Source organism: Miscanthus floridulus, chromosome 8 (assembly GCF_019320115.1).
Source record: "Miscanthus floridulus cultivar M001 chromosome 8, ASM1932011v1, whole genome shotgun sequence".
NCBI lineage: Eukaryota > Viridiplantae > Streptophyta > Magnoliopsida > Poales > Poaceae > Miscanthus > Miscanthus floridulus.
The window spans coordinates 28,629,380-28,645,573 of record NC_089587.1 but is presented as its reverse complement, the minus strand read 5'-3'; the positions used below and the strand labels follow the sequence as shown (position 1 = coordinate 28,645,573).

Below are 16,194 nucleotides of genomic sequence, written 5' to 3'. Positions count from 1 at the left end.
CGATTCACTCACTTGGAGGTTCACGCGCTAATTGGCATCACACACCAAACCCTCAATAGGATGTCGCACAACCAACATAAGATGAGGATCACACAAGCCATGAGCAATCCACTAGAGTACCTTTTGGCTCTCCGCCGGGGAAAGGTCAAGAACCCCTCACAATCACCACGATCGAAGCCGAAGACAATCACCAACCTCCACTCGACAATGCTCGCTGCACCAAGCCGTCTAGGTGGCGGCAACCACCAAGAGTAACAAGCGAATCCCGCAGCGAAACACGAACACCAAGTGCCTCTAGATGCAATCACTCAAACAATGCACTTGAATTCACTCCCAATCTCACAAAGATGATGAATCAATGATGGAGATGAGTGGGAGGGCTTTGACTTGGCTCACAAGGTTGCTATGTCAATGCAAATGCCCAAGAGAGTGAGCTTGAGTCGGTCATGGGGCTTAAATATAAGCCCCCATAAAATAGAGCCGTTGGCTCCACTGTCCACTGACATTCGGGGTGACCGGATGCAGCCAGCCCAGCGTCCGGTCACTCACTGAGCTGAGCACTTCACTATCCAGAGCTGATCGGACTCGGGACTAGGGGCTATATATAAGGGACAAGCGTCACGTCAGGTCACATTTTGACCCATTGTAACTCTACTCCCTTAAGCTATATACAGGGGAGTAGGGGCCCTCGCGATCGGGTCCCATCTACTTCATTCTAGCACGTAGCTAGGAGGAAAAATAGCCATGTAACCGAGCATGCGAATACATAGAAGAAGCATCACCCCCAAGTCTCCAACTGGACTAGGGCACCACGTACTTAAACCAATATAAATCATGTGTCTGGTGTGCTAGCATCTGATTTATCTTACGTGATTAGCTGCTAGGTATTGCTGGAGCTAAGTATTCTAACACTATCCGTTCTAAATTATATGATGTTTTTGGCTTTTCCTAGATTCATAGTTTTTGCTACTCACCTAGATATACGGTATGTGTACATATATGGTAGAATCTATGAATTTAAAAATGTCAAAACATCTTATAATATGGGACGAAGTAAGCACATAGGATTCTGATCCTCACCACCTTGCTTCAAGGTCATTCATTTTGAATTAGAAAATCTATGTAGCTCTCAATCTCTACTGGCGCTAACGAGGAAGACTTCTGCTAAATGAATTGGCGGTATACCTCTCCGAATCTCCCCCACCAGTTCAAATTAACGGTACATGTTACCTCCTGTTTAATTTTCGATAAGTTACATCGATATCCCACCGAGCCAACCGGCGGCATAAGCATATGCTATTAACCAGGAGCGGAGCGTCTTGGAGGACGTTGGCCACTTGGCCTTGGCCCCTATCTTCTGATGAAGAAAAGAAGAATACTCACTCCTCGCTCCGTTCTAAAATAAATGACGTTTTTTATTTTAAGACTTCTTATTTGACTGTTTATCTTATTCAAAAATTTTATATAAATATTATTTATTTTGTTATGACTTATTATATCATTTGAGATACTTTAATACTGACTTATTTATTTTATTATTTACACAAAAAATAAATAAGATAAACGGTCAAACAAAGTGTAAAAGTAAAAACCATCACTTATTTTGGTACCAAGTGCGTACTGTACTCTGTAAAGTATGTAGAAAACACTTATTTTAGGATGGATTAAGTACTGTACTTTGTACGGTCTGCAGGAAACAAGACAGATCCCATGACCAAAAAAAAAAAGGAGAAAAGAGCATGGAAAGCCGTGCATGTTCTAAAATGAGCCCCTCCTTAGGCATGTTTGGTTCTAAATAAGTCACCTACTTATAAGTTAAAAAATGAAATAAGTGACTTATTTTGCCAAACATCACCAACTTATAAGTCAGTACTGCTTATAAGTTTTAAGTTGGTTCACCCCTGCTTAAAACTTATAAGTCACCATTTTCCACGTGGGACCCACACCTTTAATAAACTTATAAATCATCTACAGCCAAACAGACATGACTTATAAGTCACCTGCACCCGACTCCAAACAGGGCCTTAGTTTCCATTCACCCTCCGCCGCTGCCTGTAACAAAACTAATAAAAAAATCACACGCTTGCAGCCTGACTATAGAAACCTGGGCCTTCGTACGAGCTCGGCCCAAAAAGAAAGGACGCCGCAACTGCTCGGATGCAGGACGCTATAACGTAACGCCTACCCTTTTTTCTCATCACGTTCCGACATTCACACCCCGGAGTGCGCGCGCTGCGCTCACCCTCCCTCCCTTCCCCTCTCTCACTCTCTCTCGATCTCGCGCGCGGCGCGGCCTTGCTTTCTGGTGGCGTCGACTGGGCGGCCGCCGCCGCCGCCTCCCTGGTGTCCAGGTCTTCGTCGGTCCCTTGGTGTCTGTCCCTTAGCCTGGTCTTCGTCGGTCCCTCGCCATTCGCCGGCGACGACCACCAACCCGGTATGCCCACCCCTCTGCTCTCCCTTCAAACCGAGCACCCAAACCCTAGCTAACGTAATCTGTCTGGGTTTTTGTACTCGGATGTCATCTAATTACAAGTGTATACATGTCCATCCTACTAACGATTGGGTCCGCTCCTGATCCATAGTGCTGGTGCAACGGATCGTTAGGTTTTGGAATTCGGTGTGTTGTGAACATAGTAAGGCTTCGATTTTGGCGATCAGGGGGAAATGGGGGCGGGTGGTTAGTAGTTTTGCGGGCAATTGAGTTCGGTGTATGCAATTTGAGCTGTCACTGTTTTTGCGTGGGTTTTTTAGTGCGAAGTTGTATTTGAGAACGCTTCAGAGCGCAGAATTTGCTCAGCTGCTGAGATTCGTAGACGTTCTAGCTGTTGGTTTTAGCTACGAATGCTGTTTCTGAGGGGCAATACGCAAATTATTTATGTTGGTTTATGATGCTAGTTTTCTGCAGCAGATGATACTTAGTTTGGGGCTGAAATGCTGTGCCCTGTGTGTAACTACTGATTTCCCTTTTAGTATGGCAATAACTCGTGACCTCTAATTTTACTGAGACAAATCCTTTTGTAGTTCGGTGTTGAGGTTAATAAACTGATATCAAACAGAAAACGACCTATTCGAAGCCACAGTTGATCGAGTCAATTCATTTGCTTGCTTGGCTAGTTGGCATGCTCCATTATATTTGCACGAGCTTGTGCACATGTTTTTGAATAAAAAAGCATATAAAGTTCTCTGCAATAGTTGATTGTCTAGAATGCTGGAATTACTCCAAATATTTATCCAACAGTGTATTTTCAGCTTATTCCTTGCATTTCTCAGAACTTATCTCTGCTTTGGACCTGGGTGACTGAACAGAATTGATGTGAGACCCGAGATAGACCAAAAGGCATTGTTGTTTTTAATCTTATTGGTCAGTAATTTTAGTGCCCTGACCAACATATGCTAGCCTATAAATAATAAAATATGGCAATGGTTTTATGATTGATAGAACTTACAAAATCGGTGTAAACTGGATTTTCTCTGTTTTGAAGGCTATTATCAGTGCACAGCTAGTTACCGTAACCGTAACACATCAGGTCATCTTGCGGCATGGAATTGTTCATGTTAGGAATACCTTATTTAACTCTTTTTACAATCAGAACATGAAAATCTAGATTGACAAAATGTATGAAGGCCTATCACATCATTTTTACGAAGTTAAATCTTCAGTTATGAGAAAGATGCCATAGTTCTTGCTTTTTTACATACTTGCTAAAATCTGGATTAGATTTTAGGAAGGCATCGTGGCAAGCTGTTCCAGAGTGTTGTTTTAAGAAGACTGATTAGATTGTTATTAAATTAATGGGCTAATAACATACAGCATAAGTGTTTTGAACAATGAAACACTTAAAGGTGAAACTCATGACTACAACATATGTGATACAAAATTAGATGATGTGTTTTGTGGAAGATTTAAAGTAGCTCTGGATAGGACAATTTAGCGCAGAATTTTTACTTGTTTTACTCATCAAAATCTTCTGTAAAAAAAAATTTCTGTATTGTGTCCATGGAATTGTGTTATAATGAGCCTCAATGCTGGGCATATAATTCCAGAACTGATTTTATTTGCTCTTCTTAATTATATTGCTTATGAAATTCTGTGCCTTCGCCTTCAGACTTGTCCAAAGGTTGAGTAGCGAACCACTGGTGGTCCTGAACATGTTTTCACTTCTCAATATGTAATTCGTACAGTTGGGCTCAAAGGACCAGTCACTGAGGAAACTCCCACTAAGTTAGTCACACTAGAAAATGGTACATGCTACCGTTAGGTGTACCACTGAAGGGAATGAAATTGTTTATCTTTATATCCGGTTACTAAACAAGTGAGTTCAATGGATAATATAAGCGTTTATCTGGTTTTATCTTTTCCTCTTAAGTGACACACTTCGCCATTGGCCAATTACATTGCGGCCTGTCAACGTTGGTCCTTCCTACCACTGAAGGGAAAGATATTATTGATGAATAAAAGCATCTCTGTGATGTATGACCCAATGCAGTGCAGTATAAACCTAAGTAGCAGGAACTTGAATAAAACTGCTTGTATTTGTTTCAAAAATACAAACTGTTGCTTGATTATTCACTATTTTCTTGTTTGTCTCATGTTAATATTTAATCTTGCTGTTAGATATGCCTTTTTTATTGAAAAATTCAAGTCTTGGTGGAGGTCATGCTTTCGTAATACAAACTGTTGCTTGCTTCATTATACTATGTTATCGACGGTAGTTCCTTGTTTCTAAGAAAAGATGTGTACTGTTCTGTAGTAAGACCTAAAACTATTGCACTCAAAGAAGATAAATGGCCACACCAGTACACCACATGTCAGTGATTTTCAACATATATTGATCTTGCTTTTTTTTATGATGCTTCCTATGTAGTCTTAATCCATTTCCAGTTGGATTTAGTTCTGGGATTTGAATAATGCACTATCCGTTTATCTTTGTTTTTCTTTTTCATCTCTTAAGTCTTATTTCCCTGCCTGTAGGCTCAACTGCTCTGTAGTTAATCTAATAATTTCTAGAAACAAAATGAAGTGCAATGCTTGCTGGCGGGAGTTGGAAGGGCAAGCTATATCAACCACCTGTGGTCATCTTTTATGTATGGTTCCACTCTACTACCTTCTCTCTGATGAATTAGGTCCCGATTCTAAATAAGTTACTCTCTAATTATTACAGAATACACAATTTAATGTAGCTGGTAATTGCTTATTTAGCAGGTGCAGACGATGCCAAGAAAATACTCAATAATGATGGTGCATGTCCAATTTGTGATCAGGTGCTCTCAAAAAGGTCAGTTCCTATTTAATGGTGCATTCATTATTTGATTGTGCATGGTTAATGGTGTCATCTTTCCTGTATGAATGTCTGATACCTAATCATGCAAGCATATTTCTCATGTCTCCTCTCTGTGTGTTATTTAACTGTGCCAAAGCATGTCAACCAAACATACATGATTGTAGCGCATGTTATTGAGCATTCTTCGGTTGTTTTAATACTGTGTATGTTCAGGCAAAAATTAACTTGAAAATTTTGATTCATTTCCTTTTTACAGCCATATGAAACCTATGGATATAAATCCAAGTGACGATTGGACAAATGTAGGTATCCCTTTGATACATGATAACAGCTAGAAATTCATTTTCCTTCTATCCATCTTTTCTGATGAATGTGCTCATGGCAACAGATGGCGATGGTTGGAATATCCCCACAAATACGTATCCTTCATTTCCCATTAACCTTTCACTACATCCACAGTGGGCTTTGTCTTGTACTGCTTTTTTTGATAGCATAGTAATCTGCATTTTCCAATCTATGCCTAATTACACTACATAACATGTTTAAGTAGCACTATTATGCAACCAATCTTAGAGCATAAATGGGGAACTTGGTAAAGCATAACAGTGGCATTACTTTTGTGACCTGTGTCTGCTTAAGAAGTTCGGTAGGTATCTTGCTTTTCCTTAAATATGATGAAAATCAGTTATGAAGAGTGCATACAGAAGCGTAATGTTCTACATTGGACAAAAGGAACTGGAGATGCAGTACAAGATGAACAGAATTGTCGGTCAATGTAGGCAAAAGTGTGAACTTATGCAGGCAAAATTTACTGAGAAACTGGAAGAAGTCCATACCGCATACCAGAAGATGGCCAAAAGATGTCAGTTGATGGAGCAAGAGAATGAAAACTTGAACAGAGATAAGCAGGAGCTGCAAGAAAAATTTGCTGAGAAATCCAGGTTAGTAATGTGCCAGTATTCTCTTGACTCTTTAGAGGAACAAATTATGTTCCATCCTGTATGTATGAGGATTCATGGTGCCCTAATCCTATCCAGGCAGAAGAGGAAGCTTGATGAGATGTATGACCAATTGAGGAATGAATATGAGTCGCTGAAGCGTTCTGCCCTTCAACCTGCAAATAACTATTTAGCAAGACCTCAGCCAGACCTGTTTGCAGGCATGCCCAACATGATGGATGGTGACAACAATCTGAGACAAGGTAACTTAAAACTTCTGTGCACACAATTTGCTCTGTTCATTATGTCCCTCATACTGGTTCTATCATTATACTTTTGCTCTGTTCGCACAAACTACTTTTGTTATGCATCAAAGCCTCAATTATGTTAGGTGCAACGCTTTGATTCTTTATACTGTACCTAGAAACTATGTTAGGTCTCCACAAAAACAGCTCATTCACTGGTTGCAGGATCGGTTGATCTTCCTAAAACTCCAGGGCAGAGAGATGAGGGCTGGGGTCCACCACCAAGGCAACGTCACTCCACCTCCGGTCCCTTTGAGCTGTCTACGGGGTCTCCTGCCCATGCCATGGCTCCTCCGGCTGATATCAGGCCCAGACAGCAGACACGGCCCGTCTTTGGAGCTACAATGAACAATCCATCCAGCGCCCTGCGAAACTTCATAATCTCGCCTGTCAAGCGTCCCCAGGTGTCCCGTAACCGCCAACACATATTCACGTAATGTTCTCCCTTTTGCTCATGCATACCGGAAGCAGTATTTGTTCAAACTTTACTGACCGCGTGGTTATTGAGTTTCTGCACTGACGGATCAAACCTTCAAACTGGTGTTTCAGGCTGTAGAGAGTGGGAATAGCTGACGGCCGGGGTGCTCTGCATTGGAAGTTAAATTGTCGGAAGCTTGCCGTGATCCTGTAAATTCTGTAAGATGAGACAGCCGCCCTCCCTCACTCTTAGTCCAAGCCTTTTGGTATGGTGTTTCGAATGTTAGGGGACATCCCTTGGAGAATGGATATATGGTTGGTTATGCTAGAAACCTCTTATACGCAGACTTTGTCCATTTCCACAGTTACATGCATAGCAGGAAGTTTCATCTATACCCCTAATCTAGCCACAACTGTGGTTAACATTTTTTCTAACTCATCTGAATCTGATCAGACCAAGTAATCATGTGCACTGATTGAGGACCTAAACGAGTTGTTTCGTGGTTTGGAACTGGAATTACTTGATGTTGTCCTAAATAAACTCCAAGTGGAGTTTTCCTCTTGTCTTGATTTCCATAATATCATCACCTGGGAGTTGGAAACCGATCGATAAGCCGCTGTCCGCAGGGAACGTGCAGGGTGGCATCAGGGATCCGCCTTCGCGGCCGCCGCCGGTGAGGAACCGCGTGAAGTCGAAGTCAACCTCACCACCGCCTTCCATTCGGTGCGCCTCTCCGCTGCTTCATCACCATCGCCGCTGCCCAGCTGGCCGACCTCGCACCGGTCCAGCCCCTGCCCCGCTGCCCGCGTATCTAATGTACGATATGCCAAGGCCCAGGTACGTGGCGCCAGCCTAGCTTTCCTTAGCTTAATCTACGAAGCACGGTGCAACACACTAGCACGCAGTTCGCATGTTTGGGCTGGGTCCTGTGCCACTATCGCTCACGACATGCATTGCTATCCGTTTCCTTCGTCCGCCCTAGGCCGACCGTTCCTCACCTCACCAACGTCGTAGCCATCGCTCGAGCCGTTGTCACCGTGGTCCGTGGGGGGTATGTGACTATGTGGTGGTGGTTTGGCGTGCCGCGACGCAGCACGTGAACCTGCCCTGGTTCATACAGGTGGTGAATAACTCGTCCGACGTGCTGGAGCCTGGTGTGCACGGTGCCGAGCTCAACGATTGGGCCAGCAACAGGCGTAGCATCGAGCGCATCCGTGCCTCGTTGCCCTCAGCTGCTTGACCTGAATGAGAAATGCACACACAGCTAGTTTTGAAAAATTAGGGGGACCAAAAACTGTGTTATCATAGTTTTCCTGAGGTGGCTCCGCGTCAAAAGAGGGTAAATTGGACTAAGCTAAAAGTCAAGAGGTAAATCAGGCTAGAAATATTTTTAAAAACTATAAAAAGACCATAGAATCAATTTTTAAATTTTATCTAAATATTTTATATGTGTCCTGATGACGCTTCACCGGTGCTTCTACATAGGCGGACGATCAACATGGACTAACTATAATAGATAATGAAAACTTATACTAGATAATAAACACCAAAATGAGTCCATCAAGATCCAAACAATTTTAAGCTAAGCACCATAAGATAGAGCGTGATTTTAGGGGGAAAAATCTAAAGCCATTTTATAATTTTCTAAGATAAAACAAAATTTTATATGAATTTTATAAGATTAACTAGAATCTAGGATTTTTAATTGCATTATTTTTCCATGCAAAAATATTTCGATTTGAAAGTTTATTTTTAGTTTTTCTTATATTAAAAAATTTTAGTCCGATTTATACCTTTCTCCGATTTAACCCTACCTCTTCCTAAATTTTCAACTTAGTCCGATTTACTCCTCCCTGTGATGTGGCACTAGATCAGCAAAACCATCTAAGGTGTAAAAGCAAACGATTTTAAAAGGGGAGGTAAAAAATGGCTTTCTGGATCGGGGAAAGAAAACAGCCTAAGGTATAAAAACAATTTTAAAAGTTGAGGGATAAAAAAAATAGTATTCTAGAAAAATCAGATGACCGTAATAATTGATAGGTGATAGTTAGGAGAGGTAAATTGAACGACGGGCATAAATTGGACTTTTTCCTTTCAGTTTTCACTATATGGCCCAAACGAGCTGCAACGGGGTGTGTATGATTGAATTGGGCCATTGGAGAACCAGTGTTCGCTCCAGATCCTAATTTTGTTCAGAGAAGCTCCAAGGGAAGTAGAGACGATACAATCATCTCTTCTTATCAAAGCAGGGAGCTTCGGCCGCCGTCCAGGCTATCCACGTCACCGAAATTACTTCTGCCGTTCGATTCGTAGATCAAAGGTCCTGGTTGCTCCCGCCGCCTTCTACAGCGCCCGCCTTCCGATATCTACTCCCACCGCGTCCGTGCCCTCTCGAAGCCTCCCGTCGTGCCGTCAAAAACGATGAAACCAGACCCCGCCTCCCTCGAGCTCTCCGCCACGGTCGCCGCCCCCTTCCAGTCTCTTCCAGCCCTTCCTCTCCCTCTCCCGTCCGCCCCTCTCCGCCCTTTCGCCTCTCACTCGCCGAACCCAAAGCCCCCGCCCACCTTTACGCGGACTTTCTCGCCGGCGGTTGTGCCGGGATCCGGCTTTGGGCCCCATGGTTCGATGCGCCGCCGCCTCCTCCTGGCCACAAAGGTGTTTCCTCTCGGGTGTTTCGCGCTCCGGAAGGCGAGATTCGGCGAGAAAGGTCAGATCCGGCGGCCTGCTTCGACCTACAGGTTCGTTGGGCTTGAGGTGTGCGGTCGATGGCTGTCCCTTTCGGTTACTCTTGCGAGATTCCTGATCGGAGGTTTCCGTGCGTGCGTACGTGCAGTGTGTTCGTGGGTGGATCTGCATTGGGAAGTCGGGGATTCGCGTGACGGAGACGTCGTCCTCTCTGGTGGCTCCGGTTTGCTCCTCGGTTCTAGATCTGGAAGGTATACACCCCCTAAATTCTTTTTACCTTCCTTCTGACGAAAGTGTGTTTTAAGGCCATCTTTGCTATTCGTTCCTTTCATCCAAACAGCAACTTTACTCTCATACGTTGCTGCTGTATGCTTACTCTGAACTGCAGTGTGGTTTCAGTGATTCCTCTCAAGGGTGTAATGTCAGAAAAGGGTCGCTTTGCACCATCTGTTTTTTTTTTTGGGAAAGAAACAGGAGGGGTGAAAGCCCCTACTGCAGATTAATTAATAAATGAAAGTTGTACAACAATAAACCATCTGTTTTCTTTATAGACTTATGTTGATATTATATTAACAGTATCCATTTTTGTTGTTTGGGCTAGTTCATGCTAATGATTCTTCTGTATACAAATGCACCTTTGATCTCCTTGTCTACTCTGTTTGCTTTTCGTTACAACTGAATCACAGTAGGGTATCGGCAATACTTCCTACGTGTGTAATTCTAGGACAGGCCAGGTATTGCCATCTATTTCTCTACGGGTTTATTCTGACATTTGCGCATTAGGGGTGTTCTTTGTTTTAGTTACATGTGGTTGTCTTATGCTGAAAGTGTGATTAAAAGTGCAGCTTCTCATCTCGTTGCTTGCTTTGTCTGTCTTTCATTAGGACTGTGGGTGATCTGGCGCCTCCAGCAACCTGAGGTGTATTGGAAAGCGACCATCTTTCCCAGACATTGTGACCACAACGTAACCGGACATGCAGGCTCTTGTGATTATCCCGGAGCAGCGCAACCACCATCACCGCCACCCTGGTGCCCGTAGCAAGTCATCAGGTCCACACTTCGTCACCGCCTACCTCTCGCGGCTTCCGTGGAATGAACTGCCGGTCCTCTAATGTTTCAGGTTGCCAAAGGGGCATCTCACATGGTGTTGGCTGATGACAGTTTTAGTACTATAGTTTCTGTAGTTGGTGAAGTAAAGATCTATTTACAACAGCATCAAAGCTTTCATAAGGTTTATGCTCTGAGCGTTTGTTTAATTATCGTTAACACTCTGTAGCTACGTGAACATACACGTTCTCATTAGAATATAAATGTCTCCAACTATTCTTTTCCAAGCAATTTTGCAGTGTTCGTGATATTTGATTTGATTCTGGTACCTACATTCGCTAATTAGTTTTGCCTATTAGTTGAGATTCTTTTTCAGTTTAACTTCCTGGTCATCAGGTTACGCTGACATAAAAAACATGGTATTGGATCTTATTTACCCCAATCCACTGTCTATTTTGATACCCACATTCGCTAGTTTATTTTGCCTACTATTCGAGGTTTACTGTTTAGTTAACCTTCCTGCTCATCAAGTTAGCTCTTGAGCTCAAAACCATGGTGTTGGGTAAGATTGCTTGCATTGAACCACTTTGTCTTCGTCCCTCAGTCTAACCCATTTTATGTATTCGTGGGGTAAGATTGCCTGGATTGAACCACTTTGTCTTCATTCCTCAGTCTAACCCATTTTATCTACACATCGTTCATTTGGATTGCTAATTCTGTTGGGAAGAAAATATGGCAAATCATGCATGAACAACAACATTGACAATCTTTGCAAGTACAATTGGGTTAGCATCACTTGATAGCATAGCCTTTTAACTGACTGTTTACGCAGTCTGTATACTTGAGTTGCTTTTCCACTGAATGTGGATGTAGTCTGTAGACCTGAGCTGTTTTCTACGATACAATTTCTTGTGTGCCTGTTTACTCAGCTTATTTTCCCATTACTTACTCCATGTAGTGTCTTAGTTGAGTTGTTTATTATTGAAATGGTAATGCCTTTGAGTTTGGCACCATAGCGCTTTCAGAAATTCTGAAACCCAAAGGTTAGTTTGAAAAGAAATATTTTATTGGCAATATCTACTGTCTTGGTTATATAAATGCTGCTATTTTTCAGGTTACCTGTTTTTCTTGTTGATCTCTTTTATGAAAAGTTACTTACAGTATTGACATAATGGTAATTCAGATTCTTGTAGCTTTGTCGTCTCTTACACAATCCAGGTACCTGTGTGTAGGCAGTGTATTGCCCACCTCTCAGTTCAGTTAATTCTTTGATTTAGTGGTTCAATAATGTATTCATATGTGCAGTTTGTTTACGTTTTTCCGCAGATGTCATTTCTTGGTTACATTTGCCTTCCTGATTTCTTACATATTCAGTATGTCGCTTCTCAATGGTACCAGCATCAACCAGGTATGCGCTCCTTTTTTGCCCATTTGGATCGTCAGGTTACATGCGTCTATATATTAACTTACTCATCTTATCAACATTCCCTCTGCACATACTAAACTGAATTTATTTAGTCAGCGGTGGTCAAGGAGAAACAAATTCTTTGCCAAAAAAAACTACATCTGTATATGATAATCCTCCTAATATACTACACGCGCAAGGGCACGCGTGATGGACTAGACCTCAGGATACTAAGCCTCATGCCAAGTGTGCTGCACGCAAATCCTCTTCGGGGAATCAGAAAAAGTGAAACATGTTTTTAAATACATGTTGCCATAGTTTTACAAAGACAGCTTCACCGCTCCTGTCATCAGCTCAACCTATTTGCTTTTTTGTGCAGTTTGGGACATCCCTTGGTGCATCGCCTTTTGCATGGCCGCCGTCGCGCCTACAACCCAGCTCGTCTTCAGCACTATGTACATTGGTGTTTACAAGTCCAGTTCAAACCTCTGGTGCCTAGGTTGCTATACCGGCACACAAGAATGTCTTTTGTATGCATAATCTGCCCGCTTTTGCAGTTCATCGTCATCCTTCTTGTATAGTCTAGGATCCGACGATCTAATCTTATGGAACTACACCTCCTACCTGCTGCTACCTACACTATGGCAAACACACATTGCCGTCTTAATGGCATCCATCCATGTAATATAAGTAAACTTGCTACCTCTGCTACATTTACCGTTAATTATTATGCTTGTACAGCATGCTACATAAGCAACGTTACCTGCACGGTTTGATATCCGTTTAATTGTCGGCGCGCGCCATGGCGCGCGTGATGCACTAGTTGGTAGAAACCAGCTAGCTAATCGAAACATATCAGGTCGTGGAGATCTGTTTATTTTTTACTGAAGACTGAAGAGACAGACGTGCTCACAAAGCCGAACACTTGAGACGGCATACAGTTCAGTTTGTTTATTTATTTATTTATATACAACAGTGTAATGGATGATCTCCTGCTTGCCGCCCGCGGTGCTGGTGCTGTCTCCAATCGAAGTGTGGCGAAGACAAAGGTCATTTGGAGCTGGGAGTGTGGAGCATCATCATTTGCAGCGAGAGCTGTGGAACAAGAAAGCATTTTTTTCTATAAACCCAAAGTATTGCTGCAGTGTTGGTAGTGTTATAAAACATGTTGTCAGCGGTTAAAACATTTCTCTCTCCGTCTCTTATGATCAACATAATAGATGAAAACAGAACACATAGACACAAGAAATAGGAAGACTATTCTTTATTTCTTTGAATATTAGTAATTACAACATAGAGCTCTCACATATATATAGTTCTGCTAAGGCCTAAGACTTTGGTAAGAGCTCATGTATAAACGGACTAGGATTATGATTCCTCCTCCTTCTCCTTTCATTCTAGGATAAAGTCTGTATGTTTGACAACACTCCTCCTTGGGCAATTACCACGATATGCACGTGCCTTGTTAAAAACTCCACCCGAAAACCCAGTGAGAAAAGGTGGTTCTTGAAGAAAAGAGTACATCGCATTTGTTAATTGCATTGCACATGTTGTCTTATTAAAAACATTGTGTGAGAAACCTTCGAGTAAAAACTCACATAGGAAAAAAAAGAGTACAACATTTAACCTTGTCATGTATTCTTCGTGATATTCTATTCTTCATGAATAGATATTTATCTTCATGATCTATGCATAAACTTTAATGTTTTAGCAAATATGATCTACATGATCTTTGTATTTCTAGTGGTTTTAATTACCTTCAAGGTAGATTTACTCAAATTGCTTCCCCTCATAAAGCCATCCTTTGAACTTCATTGTTCAGTCCATACTTTTTTCATAAATGTATGCTTAATAATGGTATGCAGTACCATAATACCAAAGTGTTGGCTTATCATTCTTCAGTGAATTATAATATGAGTAAACAAGAGCAATATGCTTCATACATAAATAACCACTTATTAGTTGTGCAAAACAAATAAAATTTATCCTTCAGAGTAATAAATCATTTCAAAGGATTATGTAGGTAAATAAGTTACAATATTCAATATCATCTAGATAGTGTATCAAACTTATACTAGAGTTTGAATACTTATAATTCTTTCGTAGTGGATTTTCAAATTATATTTTCTTCAAATCTTCAGGATTTTAATTGTACCACTAAATAATAAATTTAGTCTTACATTTGGCATTTAGGGGATAATTCAATTGCCAAAATCATCATTATTCTTATACCTTCTATGGTATTTAGAGGATATCAACACTTCATTGTTAGCTTTATATTACACACTTTCTGAGTGTTTGTGTGACACCTTCATGGTGTTTAGGATTCCTCATTTTTATTCTCTCGAGTCTACATTCACTTCGGGGATTACTGGTGTTTATTTAAGAATCGACTGGTAAATCTTTCAAGAATGTTCTCATTCTTAGTGAATAATATTTCTCTTCTATGAGATATATTGTCTATTACATGAGAGTTTATTATGTGATATACACAATGAGATAGTGTTATTCATTACAAAGTCATTCGATGACTATTCCTTCTGGGACATGCTCTTCTTGACACTTTAATATTCATTCAGGAATATATTATACCTTAGACTTCTTAATACTTGGTATGAGATTTAATTTCTATATGTTGCGATTATATTCTTCAGGAACTATATGGATCTTCATAATCCATTTAACTTCATATTTCATATTGGTTCATTTCATTTGCCAGAGATATAGCAGAACATTTATTTCTTCTTAGTAGGAGATTCAACCTCAATTGCTTCCTTCATTGACCTGATATAATCGCTACAGGCGACTTTGTCATGTACTTTGTTTTCCGGATCCGGTTTCTCATAAGAGAAACATTTGCAATTATAGAGGTAGCGTTGTCGACAAATATTATTTTCTCCCAATATTCTCATAATATGATATTATTCTGCCTCTTTGTTATTTCCAAAACAAGATATGATTTGTTGCTCTGCATACCCAATGTTGGATTTCATCTTCATGATGATCCTCTTCATGCGATGCTTAACCTTCTTCATGAGATGTTCTCTTTACGAGAATAGAGGAGTTTGTTCTTATTTTATTTAACAAGTATACACTAAACTAGAATCCACAGGCGTCCCCATAGATTTTAGCTTGATAGTATACAACATTTAGTTTACTACTAGTAAACACAACTTCTGGTTTGTAACTTTAAGTTACTCCTCTCATTTTTTCTAAAATATCTTGCATATGCTCCGTTTTATGCTTCACAAGAGCATTAATCAAACTATTGTTTGATTTAGTGCGTGATGCTATTTCTGCTTCAAGCTTCAAGGAATATTTTACTCTAAAGATTATTTTCCTTATGTGGAAATAATATTTGGCATTCAAAATAGGCTTTCTCTCCTCCTAGTGTCAATATTAGATCTTTAATAGCAGAATTCAAAAGTTATCCCCTATGATGGCCTTAAAATAATTCAAATTTATATATCTCTGACTATAAACGGAGGCCCATTCATGTATGCTATGATGAAACTTTATGGGAAATATTCACGCACATATTTAAATACGAAGGTTAGTATTCATTAAATGCAGCAAACTAGAATACATAAAGTGCACTTAAGAATATTTAATATTCCTACAAACTTAGGGATGTTCTCGCCCTGATTTGCACATATCATAGTTTTAAAAACTATTTCATTATCTAGCTACTTTATTCTTTAGCCCAAAAATTGATCCAAGTACTTATACATTAAAAAAATAATGGACCATACACTTCAAAGGTATAAAATACACAACATTCAAAATCACTTGGAATATCTTCTAGAAATTTTAAATTGCCATTAATATAAAATTTCCTAAATGCCTTTGCTTCAAAAATCATAAATCATCTAAGTGTGTTATCCACCATCTTAATTCCACAATCATTTGTCCCATTAATTGGATCACTTCTCCATTTAGTTAATTTTATATTAACCAACTCTCCCTCATCTAGTCTACTTGACCATAGACCAATATAATGCTTATGCATGCAACGTATTAAAAGCAAAATATTCCCTAGTTCAACAAGAACTACTAGTGTGCTAGCTAACCAATTTAATTATGAGGGGAAAAGATAATAGCTACAAGCTTCGAA

General features: G+C 40.6%; 1 protein-coding gene and 1 long non-coding RNA gene across 10 annotated transcripts; both read left to right on the top strand.

The window, feature by feature from the left end:
• Positions 1–2,226: 2,226 nt before the first annotated feature.
• LOC136471428 (E3 ubiquitin-protein ligase CCNB1IP1 homolog) lies at positions 2,227–7,876 on the top strand. 9 transcript variants are annotated; one of them, XR_010762033.1, is made up of 10 exons: positions 2,227–2,434; positions 4,973–5,085; positions 5,201–5,276; positions 5,539–5,584; positions 5,671–5,701; positions 5,968–6,223; positions 6,320–6,483; positions 6,691–6,958; positions 7,075–7,161; positions 7,570–7,876. XR_010762033.1 is itself a non-coding variant. In XM_066469155.1 (9 exons), exons 2-9 carry the CDS (start codon positions 5,016–5,018, stop codon positions 7,079–7,081), a joined length of 915 nt encoding a protein of 304 aa, XP_066325252.1. In that variant the 5' UTR covers positions 2,227–2,434; positions 5,009–5,015; the 3' UTR covers positions 7,082–7,365. The 9 variants fall into 9 exon arrangements, 8 of the variants coding, with proteins under 8 accessions (XP_066325252.1, XP_066325250.1, XP_066325251.1 ...); XM_066469155.1 differs by lacking the exon at positions 7,570–7,876 and having other exon boundaries at positions 5,009–5,085; positions 5,204–5,276; positions 7,075–7,365; XM_066469153.1 differs by lacking the exon at positions 7,570–7,876 and having other exon boundaries at positions 5,009–5,085; positions 7,075–7,365.
• A 1,289-nt stretch (positions 7,877–9,165) lies between these two features.
• On the top strand, positions 9,166–12,793 carry LOC136471427 (uncharacterized). Its single transcript, XR_010762031.1, has 4 exons — positions 9,166–9,681; positions 9,777–9,879; positions 10,513–12,083; positions 12,460–12,793. It is a non-coding gene; the product is annotated as an uncharacterized lncRNA (long non-coding RNA).
• The last annotated feature ends 3,401 nt before the right edge of the window (positions 12,794–16,194 follow it).